The sequence below is a fragment of the Myotis davidii genome, unplaced genomic scaffold (genome assembly GCF_000327345.1).
Source record: "Myotis davidii unplaced genomic scaffold, ASM32734v1 scaffold1773, whole genome shotgun sequence".
Taxonomy (NCBI): Eukaryota; Metazoa; Chordata; class Mammalia; order Chiroptera; family Vespertilionidae; genus Myotis; species Myotis davidii.
Window position 1 is genome coordinate 14,180 of NW_006284099.1, and position 12,068 is coordinate 26,247.

The 12,068-nt window shown below is 48.0% G+C and overlaps 1 protein-coding gene across 15 annotated transcripts in view; it reads right to left on the bottom strand.

Annotated features, from left to right (window-relative positions):
- Positions 1-12,068, bottom strand: part of HUWE1 (HECT, UBA and WWE domain containing 1, E3 ubiquitin protein ligase) — a 150,042-nt gene that overhangs the window by 5,931 nt on the left and 132,043 nt on the right. For 10 of the 15 annotated variants that reach the window (XM_015568292.1, XM_015568280.1, XM_015568295.1 and 7 more), the window contains 15 exons: positions 11,623-11,914; positions 11,329-11,459; positions 10,608-10,822; positions 10,232-10,520; positions 9,992-10,094; positions 8,606-9,149; positions 7,401-8,004; positions 6,549-6,664; positions 6,280-6,436; positions 4,783-4,915; positions 4,314-4,516; positions 3,596-3,723; positions 2,022-2,118; positions 802-951; positions 144-389 (listed from right to left, as the gene is read on the bottom strand). In XM_015568292.1, the coding sequence (XP_015423778.1) occupies positions 144-389; positions 802-951; positions 2,022-2,118; positions 3,596-3,723; positions 4,314-4,516; positions 4,783-4,915; positions 6,280-6,436; positions 6,549-6,664; positions 7,401-8,004; positions 8,606-9,149; positions 9,992-10,094; positions 10,232-10,520; positions 10,608-10,822; positions 11,329-11,459; positions 11,623-11,914 (3,408 nt within the window). The remainder of the gene's footprint in view (positions 1-143; positions 390-801; positions 952-2,021; positions 2,119-3,595; positions 3,724-4,313; positions 4,517-4,782; positions 4,916-6,279; positions 6,437-6,548; positions 6,665-7,400; positions 8,005-8,605; positions 9,150-9,991; positions 10,095-10,231; positions 10,521-10,607; positions 10,823-11,328; positions 11,460-11,622; positions 11,915-12,068) is intronic. The other 5 variants (XM_015568335.1, XM_015568338.1, XM_015568309.1 and 2 more) reach the window with 3 other exon arrangements.

Here is a 12,068-nt window from a genome sequence, read left to right on the forward strand (position 1 = left end):
AAAAGGTAGTGTGACATGCAAGTGCTACCAGACAGGCCCTCCCTCACTAGCCTCACTTTCCAACCAACACACACATACACACAGCTAATGATAAAATATACAGCAGAGCCTTCTACATTTGGGGGCCTAAGAGTTCCCTGTACCTGCAAAGCGAAGGAACTTCTGCGTGTCGGGGGGCAGGCTTGAGGAGATGTGCATAGATGAGGGCTCCCGGGAGAAGAACGGGTCAAGGGAAGAAGGAGTGGCTGGGGTCAAGGGGGCCGGGGAGAGGGGAGGAGGCTCATCCTTGATGTGCGCCAGCTGGCTCTCGCGGGTGTCTCGAACAGGAGGCTTGCTCTCCCGCTCTGTGGCATGGACCAGAAAGAAGGCCTCCACGGCAGGCTGTAGCACTAGGGGTAGCAATGACAGGGAGGTGACATTTTTACAAATTTCAACATACAAACCTCTTCTTTTATATTATATATAATCTAGTTACAAAAGTACAATACAGAATAATTGAAACTTGCAGAAATATAATGGTAGAATAAAAAAGTGAAGCCAAAGAGCACACCAGAGCTTCCTTGAGGCCAAAGAAAAATGGCCAACCAGTTGTGCAGAGTCCTCTGGTCTAAAAAGTAAAATATACCAGCCATAGAAAGAGAAGAAAAACATTTTTTTCTGACACTTAAGTCAGAGAAAAAAAATTCCTTTCCTTCGAATCCTCATTACAGAGACACTGAGAAAGAGGGGTGACCTGGAAGAAAAGTAAGCAGGCTAAAGGGGCCGCAGAGCAGGTTAGTGTGCCCTTAGGCCACCACTCACCTAGCACCGCATGCTGGTCATGAGATTCCTCCAGTTCCTTTAGACACTCGCCCAGCATGTCCCATAGCTCATCCAAGCTCAGCTGCTCACTGAGCAGGGGTAAGTCAGGTGGCCTCTCCTCCTTCTCCCCCTGGGAGTTTCCATCTGAGCCTACAAGGCACACACAGGAGAGTCAGAAGGGCTTTGAGGTTGTCCCTTCGATTTTCCCAGACCAAACATGCAGATCAAGTAGAGTGGCCCACTGGCCATAGAGTAATAGGGAGCAACATCTGGAAGCAATCTCTAGTCCTACACTGAATGACATCTGAATTTAAATTAAGTAAGATTAACACAATAAAAAAAATGGTTCCTGAGTTGCACTAGCCAAAGGCAGGCTACTGAAATAGTAGCCACTGCAGAAAGTTCTACCAGATAATGCTGGTCTACTTACTGCCTAATTAATTCTCAGAGTACCTGTGGATTATTAAATTATCTAATATAGTTAAAAAAAATGGATGTCCCTATAACACTATCGCAAAGGAATGTGTTAAAAAGGTTCCAAAAAGTATTCATGTGCAATTAGTCTTCAGAAATGCTGTTAATAACAGCATCCACTGTGTGCCAGGTCTGCTCTAACACTATATACACATATTAGCTCATTTAATCCTAATAATGAACATCCCTATTTTAAAGAATAAAATGGAAATTTTAGAGAAGTTTGCCTCAGGTCCCAGAGCTAGTAAATAGGGGGGCAAGATTCAAATACATGCTATCTCCATGCATATCATACCATAGTTTCTTTTTTAAAAAAAATATTTTTATTGATTTCAGAGAGGAAGAGAGAGGTAGAGACAGAAACATCAATGATGAGAGAATCATTGATTGGCTGCCTCCTGCACGCTCCCTACTGCGGATCGAGCCTGCATATGCCCTGACTGGGAATCGAATCATGACCTCCTGGTTTATGGATCGGCACTCAACCACTGAGCCACACCAGCTGGGCTATCATAGTTTCTTTACTACAGGAATTGCAACATGTATTGTGAATCTGAGACGAGAGTGAGGTGATTACGGTTAGTGATCCTGGTTGGTAATTGCCTATTAACATGTACAGAAAACAGTGTTTGCTTGAACGAATTGGAAACACTGAGCGTATATTTTCTCGAGAGCAGGAACTCCAGCAGACATTCCATGAAGACTGACTTCTTTTTCCTGGGCTGGAAACGAGAAGCAGTACTGACCAGTGGACTGAGTATCCTGGGTACTGGGAGACGGCTGGTCCACATCCATGGGTGATTCCTCCCTCCGGGTAGAACCTTCTGACTGGCTTGAATCCGACTGGATAAAAGGGAGACAAAGTCACTTAAAGGGCGCAACTCTGCATTCTTCAGGGACAGGCTAGGGCTGGTCCTACCACTTCTCATGTATCATAGGCTTAGAAGCTTCCTATATCTGGTCAGGAAACTCTACCTCTCTAGGATAAAATAATGGCCTTCCCACCTCCTTTGCTGTCCTCCACCCTGAGCTAGCAAGCTCCCTCCCTGGATGCCTGCCTGCATTGCCTCAATTCCATTCTGGACCTATGTCTAATCATACACTAGCTTCTTGGACACAGACTTTTAAGATTTCTTCTTGGGACAGTTTACATGTGTACATAAATATGAAACTTGGATGGGCAGAAGGGAGGTTTGTTCTTTATTCACAAAAGGTAAAATAAGCTTGGCCAGCGTGGCTCAGTGGTTGAGCATTGACCTATGAAACAGGAGGTCACGGTTTGATTCCCAGTCAGGGCACATGCCTGGGTTGTGGACTCAATCCCCATTGTGGGGTGTGCAGGAGGCAGCCAATCAATGATTCTCTCTCATCATGGATGTTTCTCTCTCCCGCTCCCTTCCTCTCTGAAATCAATTAAAACAATATTTTTAAAAAAGGTAAAATATTAGGGGAATTAGTGCAACCTTTGATGGGTGGGATTATTTAAAAAGACAACGTCGGTGGTATCACGTGTGGGAAAAGGACTGGGCAGATAAAAATACTCCAGAATAATAGCTCTCTATTATTTTCCTGCTTGAGTCAAGGCCTTCAAGTTCTAGGCTGTTCCCAGCATGTTCAATGAACTCATACTGTATAATAGTATTTATAGAAAGGAAAACCAGGCCCCAGGATACCTTTTATCCTGCATCTTGGGAAGGTGACTTGCATGTTGCAAGGACAGGAAAACAATGAGTGCCATAGCATACATACACGATGCCAGGCCTTTCCTGTAGCCACTCTGTGCTGGGATCCCAACAATGAGCTGGCTACCTAGGAACCTGAAGGTTTCCTCCTAAAAGGGCCTGAGTGCCTAAGTGCCAGGGGAATATGGAGAGCAGAGGCAGAGGTCAGGGTGGAGGGAACAGCCGTAGCCAGAAGAGGCTACATAGGATGTGTACCAAGCTTGGGGGACTTCCAGGGGCAGGATTCCTGAGATGTCTCTGATGTACCTGAGTTGTTCCATGAGACTGAAAAATCTTCATCCCACATCCCCTCAGAACCCAGACATTTAGCATTATGCAGTTTGCAAAAGCGCCACTGTTGACGGGATAGCTGGGAGTGGGGTATGATGGCCAAGCTTTAAAATTAAATCAAACCAAACCAAACCAAACCAAACCAAATCAGTGAACAAACAGTAAAGAAAACAAGAAAAAAGTAACTCTGTTATCCAGAGCATTTATATAGCAAACTTAATGCAAAAGCATACAAGGTAAGGGCAGTGAAACCCCACTGATGATGGGGGAGAGACAAATGAATGAGGGGCCACAGGCATCATGCTAACCGTTGCTGCTTGTTGCTGTCTCCGCGCCCTCTGACCCTCACGTACCATTTGTATAATGGCATCAGCCTCAGCCTCCAGCTGCCGAACAGCTGCCTGGATGCTGCTAGCTGAGCCTAACCCGGAGGAACCTGGGAGAAAGAAAGAAGGCAAGCTATAAAATGTAAAAAAAGGGAATGCCCAAAACTCTCCCATCTCCTGGGCTGCCACAGGGCATCTTGCTGAGGTCTGAGCTTTAGCTCAGGCAGCTTCAGAGTGCTCATCATTAGGCACTAAGGGCTACTGTTACAGACAAGGGCAGTGTACACGGTGCTAGGCAGATGGATGGTAGCAGGTGAGAGGGTTCTGTGGGACAGGAGGAAAGAGAGGATTTGGCAAGCCATGGCTGAGGCAACATGGCTGCAATGTATTAGTTAGGAGTGATCAAGGAAACAGAAAGGAGGCACACTCAGTGAGTTAAATTTTGTTCGGCAAAAGATCCACCCTCAATTTCTTTGCCAGATTTCCACTCCCCCTTAATTCCTACTTGCACTAATGCATTTCCTATGCAGGCAGCTTGAGGGAGATACAGAATGCAGCCATCAACATGTTAAGAAAGAATCATCACTTCCCTTTGGAAAGGTGAAACAGGAAGGAGACATGACATTAAGTCCTGCCCTCCAGGGACTCTGGGTTCTCCACCACCAACCCTGCCCCTCAACTGGACACTCCAATTCCATACCTAGCCTGCCTGTCTGCTTGGCTTTCTTGTTAGCTCGGCGCGTGTCGTCCCGCAGCTGGATGATGACCTGCAGTACTCTCAAGAAGAACTTCTGGGTAGATGTCTTGGATGTCAACATGGACATAGAAGGCAGCTGGAGCTCCCGGCCACCCAGAGGTCGCTTCTGAGATGCCACAATTACCACATTCTCAGCCATGTCAAACCTGGATAGTGTAGAGGTGGCTTGCGTATACTGACAGCACCAAAGCATAAACACTCAGAGCAAGCAGGGCTTTCTGGTGTCAACCAGAGGAGTAAGAAATCTCATGAGGACGAAAAAATAGGGCCAAATGTGTATAGGACAGATAAGGAAATCTGCCCCGGGGGTGGGGGGTGGGGCTGGGGAACGACCATCAGGAAACCAGCAAGAGCCACCTTTCAGCATGTCCCAGATTCCAGTCCCACAGCCGAACGGGCAGCTAGCACCCACCTGCTCTGCATTTTGCCTTTAAGCTTTGTGGTCTGTGGCTGCTCCTCAGGAAGGCCATCAGGGGAGAGGGTCTCACACTGGGCTCGCCGCTGCTGTTCTAGGTTGTATTCCCGGAGCTCAGCCAGAAGGGTACCTGGGTAGGTGGGAGGAGCCAGCAAGTGTTCAGAGACTTTCCCAGTGAAGCAGCTGAAAGCCAAACTTTTCCAAGAAACCTGCCCAGGGCATTCTTTTTGCTCAGCTACAGAGAACCTGGGGTGAGCAGGAATTTTGCTTTATGCATCTGTTATGCAAGCTCTGGATCAATCACCCACCCAGGGACCACCAATTTACCTGGTCTCAAGAATCTGCTGAATCTGCACGAAGCACAGCTCAGTGCAAAGGGGAAAATTATCTGTTTTGCGGCCTGTATACCTCTTGAATGTCTGAGGTTTTGGTGGTGACCTCAGGCAAATTACCCATCTTAATACAACTAATACTGCCTAACCTCACAAGGCTGCTTTGAGAATTAGAGGTAACTGTGCAGTAGAGGGCCTAGGACAGTGATGGCGAACCTTTTGAACTCGGCCTGTCAGCATTTTGAAAAACCCTAACTTAACTCTGGTGCCGTGTCACATCTAGAAATTTTTTGATATTTGCAACCATAGTAAAACGAAGACTTATATTTTTGATATTTATTTTATACATTTAAATGCCATTTAACAAAGAAAAATCAACCAAAAAAATGAGTTCGCGTGTCACCTCTGACATGCGTTGTCATAGGTTCGCCATCACTGGCCTAGGACATTGCCTGGGCCATGGGTGTTGAATAAATGGTAGCAGTTAAGACAGGTTAGAGGCCTCTTTCGGATGAACCTTACAATTCTTAGTCCAATCAATTCTCTGATCACCTTAGCTCCAGGGACATTTATGAAAAGGAGGTAACTAAGCAGGCAGCCATTATCTAGGGAGGGCCATGATTGGCATGGAGGTGGGAGAGAGCAAAGAGACTCTATTCTGCAAGAAAAACGTGGCTTGACTCTTTGATTCAATCTCTTCACCATCCTGGATTTTAGTTTCTTTCCTGGCAAAACTCAAAGGAAAACTAAAACTAGGTAATGTACAAGTGGTCTTAGAATTAGTGTACCTTCAAAACTGCACAAAGGCAGAGGGTATTATTTTGACTCTTGATACCTGAGCCTGATCACAGTGCAGGCACATCTCTGAGCTGACAAAGCTGCCTCAGCAGGCTCGCCAGAGCACTCTTAATGGAGAAATAAAAGGGCACTGCCAGTTCTACACATGCTTATTTGCCTTAAGCATGGATTACCTACCATGTGCCAGGCACTGGGGATGTAGAGAGAAGCCCAGCCTGGCTCTTTTAGAACTGAGCAGAAGAAAGTAGACGACAGCCCAGTACTATCAGAGATATGACAGAAGAGAGCATGGGGGCTATGCTATAGAAGCATAGGACTTTGATTTAGCTTAGAGGTTTAGGGAAGGCTTTACTGCCATTATTACCTATCTGTTTACAAAGGGTATAACCCAGGTGGCGGGCTCCATTCAGTAGCAGCTTGAGAACAGTGTCCCGAGTCCCAGGGTCTCCTCGAGAGAGCTGCAGTAACACATTAGCTGCATCCTCTAGGCCTTCTTCAGAACATGAGTGGGATGTTAACACCTGGGAAAAAGAAAGGAGAAAGAGTGAGCCCCAATTTGAGAACTAAAACCTTATCCACCCCTATCTACCCTTTCTCCCCAAACCATGGGAGACAGGAAGAGTTTGGACTCACCTCCACAGAGAGCTGTAGTTGGTTTTCAGTGAGGCCCGAAGATACCATCTTAAAGTCTGCAGTGCCAGTGCCCAAATCAACCCCCTTTGCTGGAGATTTGCTGGACTTAGTAGTAGCTTTGAGGAAATAGACGGACACTGTTGTAAGCCTCTGAGACTCACAGGCCAAAGACTTAGAAGCGGCAGAAACAAGGAATCACACTGAACTGTCCAGGACTTCAACATGGAAATGTAGTGAAAATGAAGATCCGCCCACCAAAGCCAAATGATTTGAGATGCCAAGTACTCTTATGACTGTACCTTTTAAAGTGACAAAGAATCCCAGATGTTTCTCTCAACTGTTGCCCTACTAGCAAAATCCCCTCTTCAAAACCTACTTCTTCACATCATGCTTACTAGTCTACTGTAGTGTTCACTCCCTTCACTTCCTGGACCAGCCTGGCTATTCTATTCTACTCTGGGTCACATTGTATTCTGCCTGATCTTGAACTCTTTCCTCTAAGAACTAACACCTTCAACCATGCTGGAAAGGCTGGGAGTTCTTTGAAGATAGGATCCTTCTCTGTCCTCCTTTTGTTGCTTACCTAGGAGAAGCCACATTCAGTGAATGCCTGCTGGTCCTCACAGGAGTGTGTGTGTGTGTGTATATTTGTGTGTGTGAGAGTGGGGGATGCGGAGAAGAGGAGGGGAGGAGCAGAGAGAGAACTGGGACTAATGAAGGAGAGATTGAACACATTTGGGTCTCACAAACACAAACCAAGCCAATCACTCTCACTTAGGGAGGAATAACTCGATGGGAAGTGGGGGGTGAGGTGGTATACACACCCCATTCCCAGCCTACATCCACACTCACCTGAAACAGTAGTGGTAGCAGTCGTGGGGGTAGTCACTGTGGTTGAAGCAGCTATGGTAATGGTAGAAATAGCCGTGGCAGTAACCAGGGCTGGAGCAGAAGTGACAGGGGTGGTTGCAGCAGGGGGATTGGGCATGTTGGAGGCGACAGTGGTAGTGGTGGTAGGCGTGGTTGAGGTGGCTGCAATGGTGGAGGAAACACCGTTGCCAGAATTAGCCTGTGTTTCCGACACTTTGTTTTCTGGGAGAGCAATTGAGATGAGAGAAAGGAGTCTGAGGAGTTTCTCTGTTAAGAGAGAGCTTCGGCGGATGACTGGGTGTGACAACATGTTCATGAGCTGCCCTAGTGGAGAGGCCTCCAGGCTGTATGGGGAGGTTTCCCCCTCATTCCCAGTGCTCACTGGCACTGACTTCACGGAGTTCTTGCCTTTCCGGCTGACATTCATGTTGTCCAGTTTCACCAGTAAGTCCCAGAAGTCTGTGCAAATGCCACTGCTGGAGGACTGTGAAGAGCATGGGCTGCAGGCCTGCTTACCGCCCCTTTCCCGATCGTTCTCACAGTTTGTTTCTTTGGTCCGCTGCTGTGTGAAGTGGCTGGGAAACACCTGCAGGGAATAGAAAAACAAGCTTGGTCCAGGGGTCTACATAGGAAACATGTCTTCCTGACAAGGAATGACACCTGGTTTCTAGGCTTGCCACTCCTTTGGACAGCTTTGGTAACACAGGAGAGATGTCATACAGTTTAATCCAACTGATGGCAAAGCAGCCTGTAGGGAGAGAGGATTAGTAAACTTTTGGAGCATCAATCTCTATACTTATAAAATGGGAGGACACTTACACTGCCTTGTGAAATTAAGACATCATATAGTTTGCAGAGTTCTTGGCGTAAGATGGGCCCTTAACAAATGACAGCAATGCTTATTAAAAAGAGGACTATACTAAGTTCTAGGTCCAGTCAGCTCCATCACTAGCACCTGACAGAGCCACTAAAAATGTCTGTAAAATGGAAATAATACAGTCTGCTGAAGGTTGTTTTGACGATTGAATGGGATAACGCATAAAAATTGCAGAATGAAAATACCCCCCCCCAAAGTTATTTACTGGACAATTGCCCAGAAACAATACAGACTTCAGCAATATTTCACCTAGGCTGTGGCTACCATCCCTCTTCCAACCCCAGGAGTAGGGTTCCTTCAAGCTCCTCACCTTGGCCAATTGAATGAGTGTGTCCAGAACATGTCTGCAGACAACAGGAGCAGCTTGGGGGTGGATGTGGACAGTAGAGCCACTGCTTGCGTGCTTCTCAGTATGTTTGCGCCCACCTGAACGCTGGATCTGGAATATGTTAGTCCTGCAGCCTAGGGCTGCATCCATGGATACTGAGAGCCAGGAAAGCTGGTTGGAGCTTTTGGACTCCATCTTGTGCAGCAGGTCCAGGGGTCGGTTTTCATGGCTGCCAGACCCACAGCTCTTGCTTGACTTTTTGCCCTTTTCCTCACTTGAGAGCTTGGGTGTTTCAATGCATAGCTCACTCTCACTGCTGCGCTGCAAGATGGACAGCAGGCTGCGTATGACCCAGTGACGGGTCTGGGCATGGTAGCAGAGATTTCTCAGTACTCGGTGTAGACGGCTAGTATTTAGCTTTGGTTCATCCACAAAGAGTAGGACCAGGAGGCAAGACAGAGCTTCGTGGTCCAGAAGGAGCCGTCCTCTGAGGCGGAGCAGAGTGTCCACATTACTGCCAGAAGGCCTGGAACAGAGCAAGGTTTCTGGGTTAACACTTCAACAATTTCCTCAAGGGGCTGCCTGCAAAGACTAGAGAATTACCCATTTTTGAGATAACAAGAGGCTGAAACAGGCTTGTGACTTGTCCTACATCCCACAGTGACTGAGAAGAGAACAGAGATTCTGTATTATCAATTGGTAAAATCAGACTGCACCTAAAGTCTTAGGAGACGATGCTTATTTCCACCTTCTCTAGACTACCAGAGGGTTATCTGCTGTGTAGGTGGGAACTGATCACTCCCTTCCCATTGGACTCCACTCTACTTCAGCCTGGTTAATAACAAACTCCTACTCCCACAGCCTAGACCAGGGGTGGGCAAACTTTTTGACTCAAGGGCCACAGTGGGTTCTTAAACTGGACTCAGAAGAAGGAGCTGCGGCCGTGTTTCCCGACGTTGCCATGTTAACACTGCTGCTGGTGAAGGAGCGGAGGGGAGAGCAAGAGAACCCTCCGCTCTTTCGGCTCCGCGAGCCGGATAGAACAGCCGAATGGGCTGGATTCGGCCCGCGGGCCGTAGTTTGCCCACGGCTGGCCTAGACACTAAAATTTCAAAGGCAAGTGACTTTTCCTTGTTACCATCACAGCGAGTGCTAGCCCGCCTTACTGTGTGATTATGGTCTATACTACTAGCTACACTCAACTAAAAGTGTGGCTTTATGAAGGGGGAGTCCAAAGCTCTGGCTCCCTCACTCATTTAAGGAAACACCCTAGGGAGATCATCCAGCCTCTCTACTTACATATTAAGGGAGTTGGACTAGTTGTAGATGTGAGAGGTGGTACAGAAAGGTGAAAAGAGACAAAAGTACCTGTTATGGCTGCCGCTACCCCCCATCTGGAAGGTACCACCTCTCTGCACTGCAAGGCGAGTGTACTGGACCCCACGGTTGCCACTCAGGCGACTGGTGAAAGCTGACAGGAAAGAAAAGGAAATTGAAATTGGGAAGAGGGGTGGTGAGGGAGGTCCAGGTAACGCAAAGGCAAACAACAGATCCTTATGTGGCCAAAGTTTGACATTCCAGAGCCCTCCCACTGCCTACTCTCCATACCCGGGCTTCGGAGAATAGCAGAGAGAGCAGAGGTGCTGCTGTGACCAAAGAGCCGCTCGTGCATGAGCTGCCGCTGTCGGGCTTCCTGCTCTCGCCTCAGAGCTTGAGCCTCAGCTGCAATGTCCGGTGGCATCACAGCCAATACGCTGTCCTCCATGTCCTCCAAGACACTACGGCGCAGGTCTGAGGGCAAAGTCTGGATGAAGGTCACAGGGTCCATGGGGGTGTCTGAGCTGGCATTCTGTGCTAGTTCCCGTCGCTGTTGCTCAGCCCTCTGCTGTGCCAGCACCTATTTGAGTAGAAATAGTCAATGGAGGTGGGGGTGGGGATAGCCATGGCCAGGCAGCCTGGCTCCACCAGCTTCCCGCTCACATACTTCCTCCTGGATGGCCGGAGGTAGGGCGGCCAGGAACTCAGGGCTCACTTCAGTCACGCCAGGATTTGCAACCACTGCAGGAGTTGAGCTATTTGTGGAGGGGGCAGGCCGGGTGGGTGGACGGATGCCAAGCTGGTTTTGTAGCACTTCCCGGCGGATGTCATCGGGCAGAGCAGCCAGAAAAGAGGGGTCCACACCTTCGGGAAGACTGATACCTGAAGGGAGATGCAAGATGTAAAGGAACTCACAGCACCTCTACTGATACCTAAGATGTAGGTGAAGGAAAGAAACCTATGGCCTTGTTTGAAGAAACCAGCCTTTTGTCCTCACTGCATGCAAAGGCCCACCCACCTTCCTCCGGCTCAGAATAGCTCTTGTTCTGTGCCAGGTTGTGTGTGCAAATTATCACTTAAGCTTCATCAAGAACCTATCACGTAGTTATTATCAATCCCTCAGTATCAAGAAGATCAGAGAAGTTACGTATGGCCCAGGTCCTAAAGCAGGAGGTGGCAGAGGGGAATTTGAGCAAAGATCAGTTTGACTCTAAAGCCTGGGCTCAATCCATTATGCAATTTCAGCAGACCCTTACTGCTGGTTCTCCTCCAACACATACGCCTGCCAACCATCTGAATAGAACCATTTGGTTGGTGGGCATTTCCATGCCAATGGCTACAAGAAGCTGAAACAAGCCCAGGATAGCCTGAGCTCACATGTGGCTCACCTGCAAGGGGATCTTCCTCTTCACTGCTTGTTGAAGGCAGTGGCTCTTCTAAGATTCCCTGGGAATCTCCTCCAGAAATGATCACAGCAGACTCTCTGGTGGAAGAACTCTCAGAGGATGTAGTGGTAGAGCTAAAGGAAATCATTTTCATGTTGTTCTCTGTATCATGTTTTCTATTTATAAAATATGCCTACAATACCCCTTTCTCAGCATATGCATTAGTTAACAAGTAGGAATGTGGCTTGAAATACCCACCAACACATCCTGCCCTCCTCTTGCTCACATAATGCTTACCTGGTCTCACTGGACTGGGCAGGTTCCCCTGACCTATCACCCCTGCCTTGCACTTCTGCCACAACTGGTGGGGTATCCCCAGAAGTAGAGCTGCCTGTTGTGGGCTGCTCAGAACTGCCAGTTGCTGAGGTGTCACCCACAGCCTCCTCTAGGGTACAGGAAGCCAGGCTGCTGGTGTCCATGGGAGAGCCTTCCAGTTGACTGCTGACAGCTGTCAGTGCATCAGAATCTTCAGCTCTCTCTGGGGAAAGAGAGGCTAGGAGGAAGTCACATGGAGAGGTTAGATCTCTGCCTGGAATTAAGAAGCAGCCAGATCAGACCTCTCACTTCTTTACCTTCATGCCACGATAGTCTGTGTTCCCCCTCAATTTCATCTACTTTAATAGGCTCAGCTCTAGTCCCTTCTATCACCCGTTGAACATTTATGGGGTTCCAGGCATGCCTGT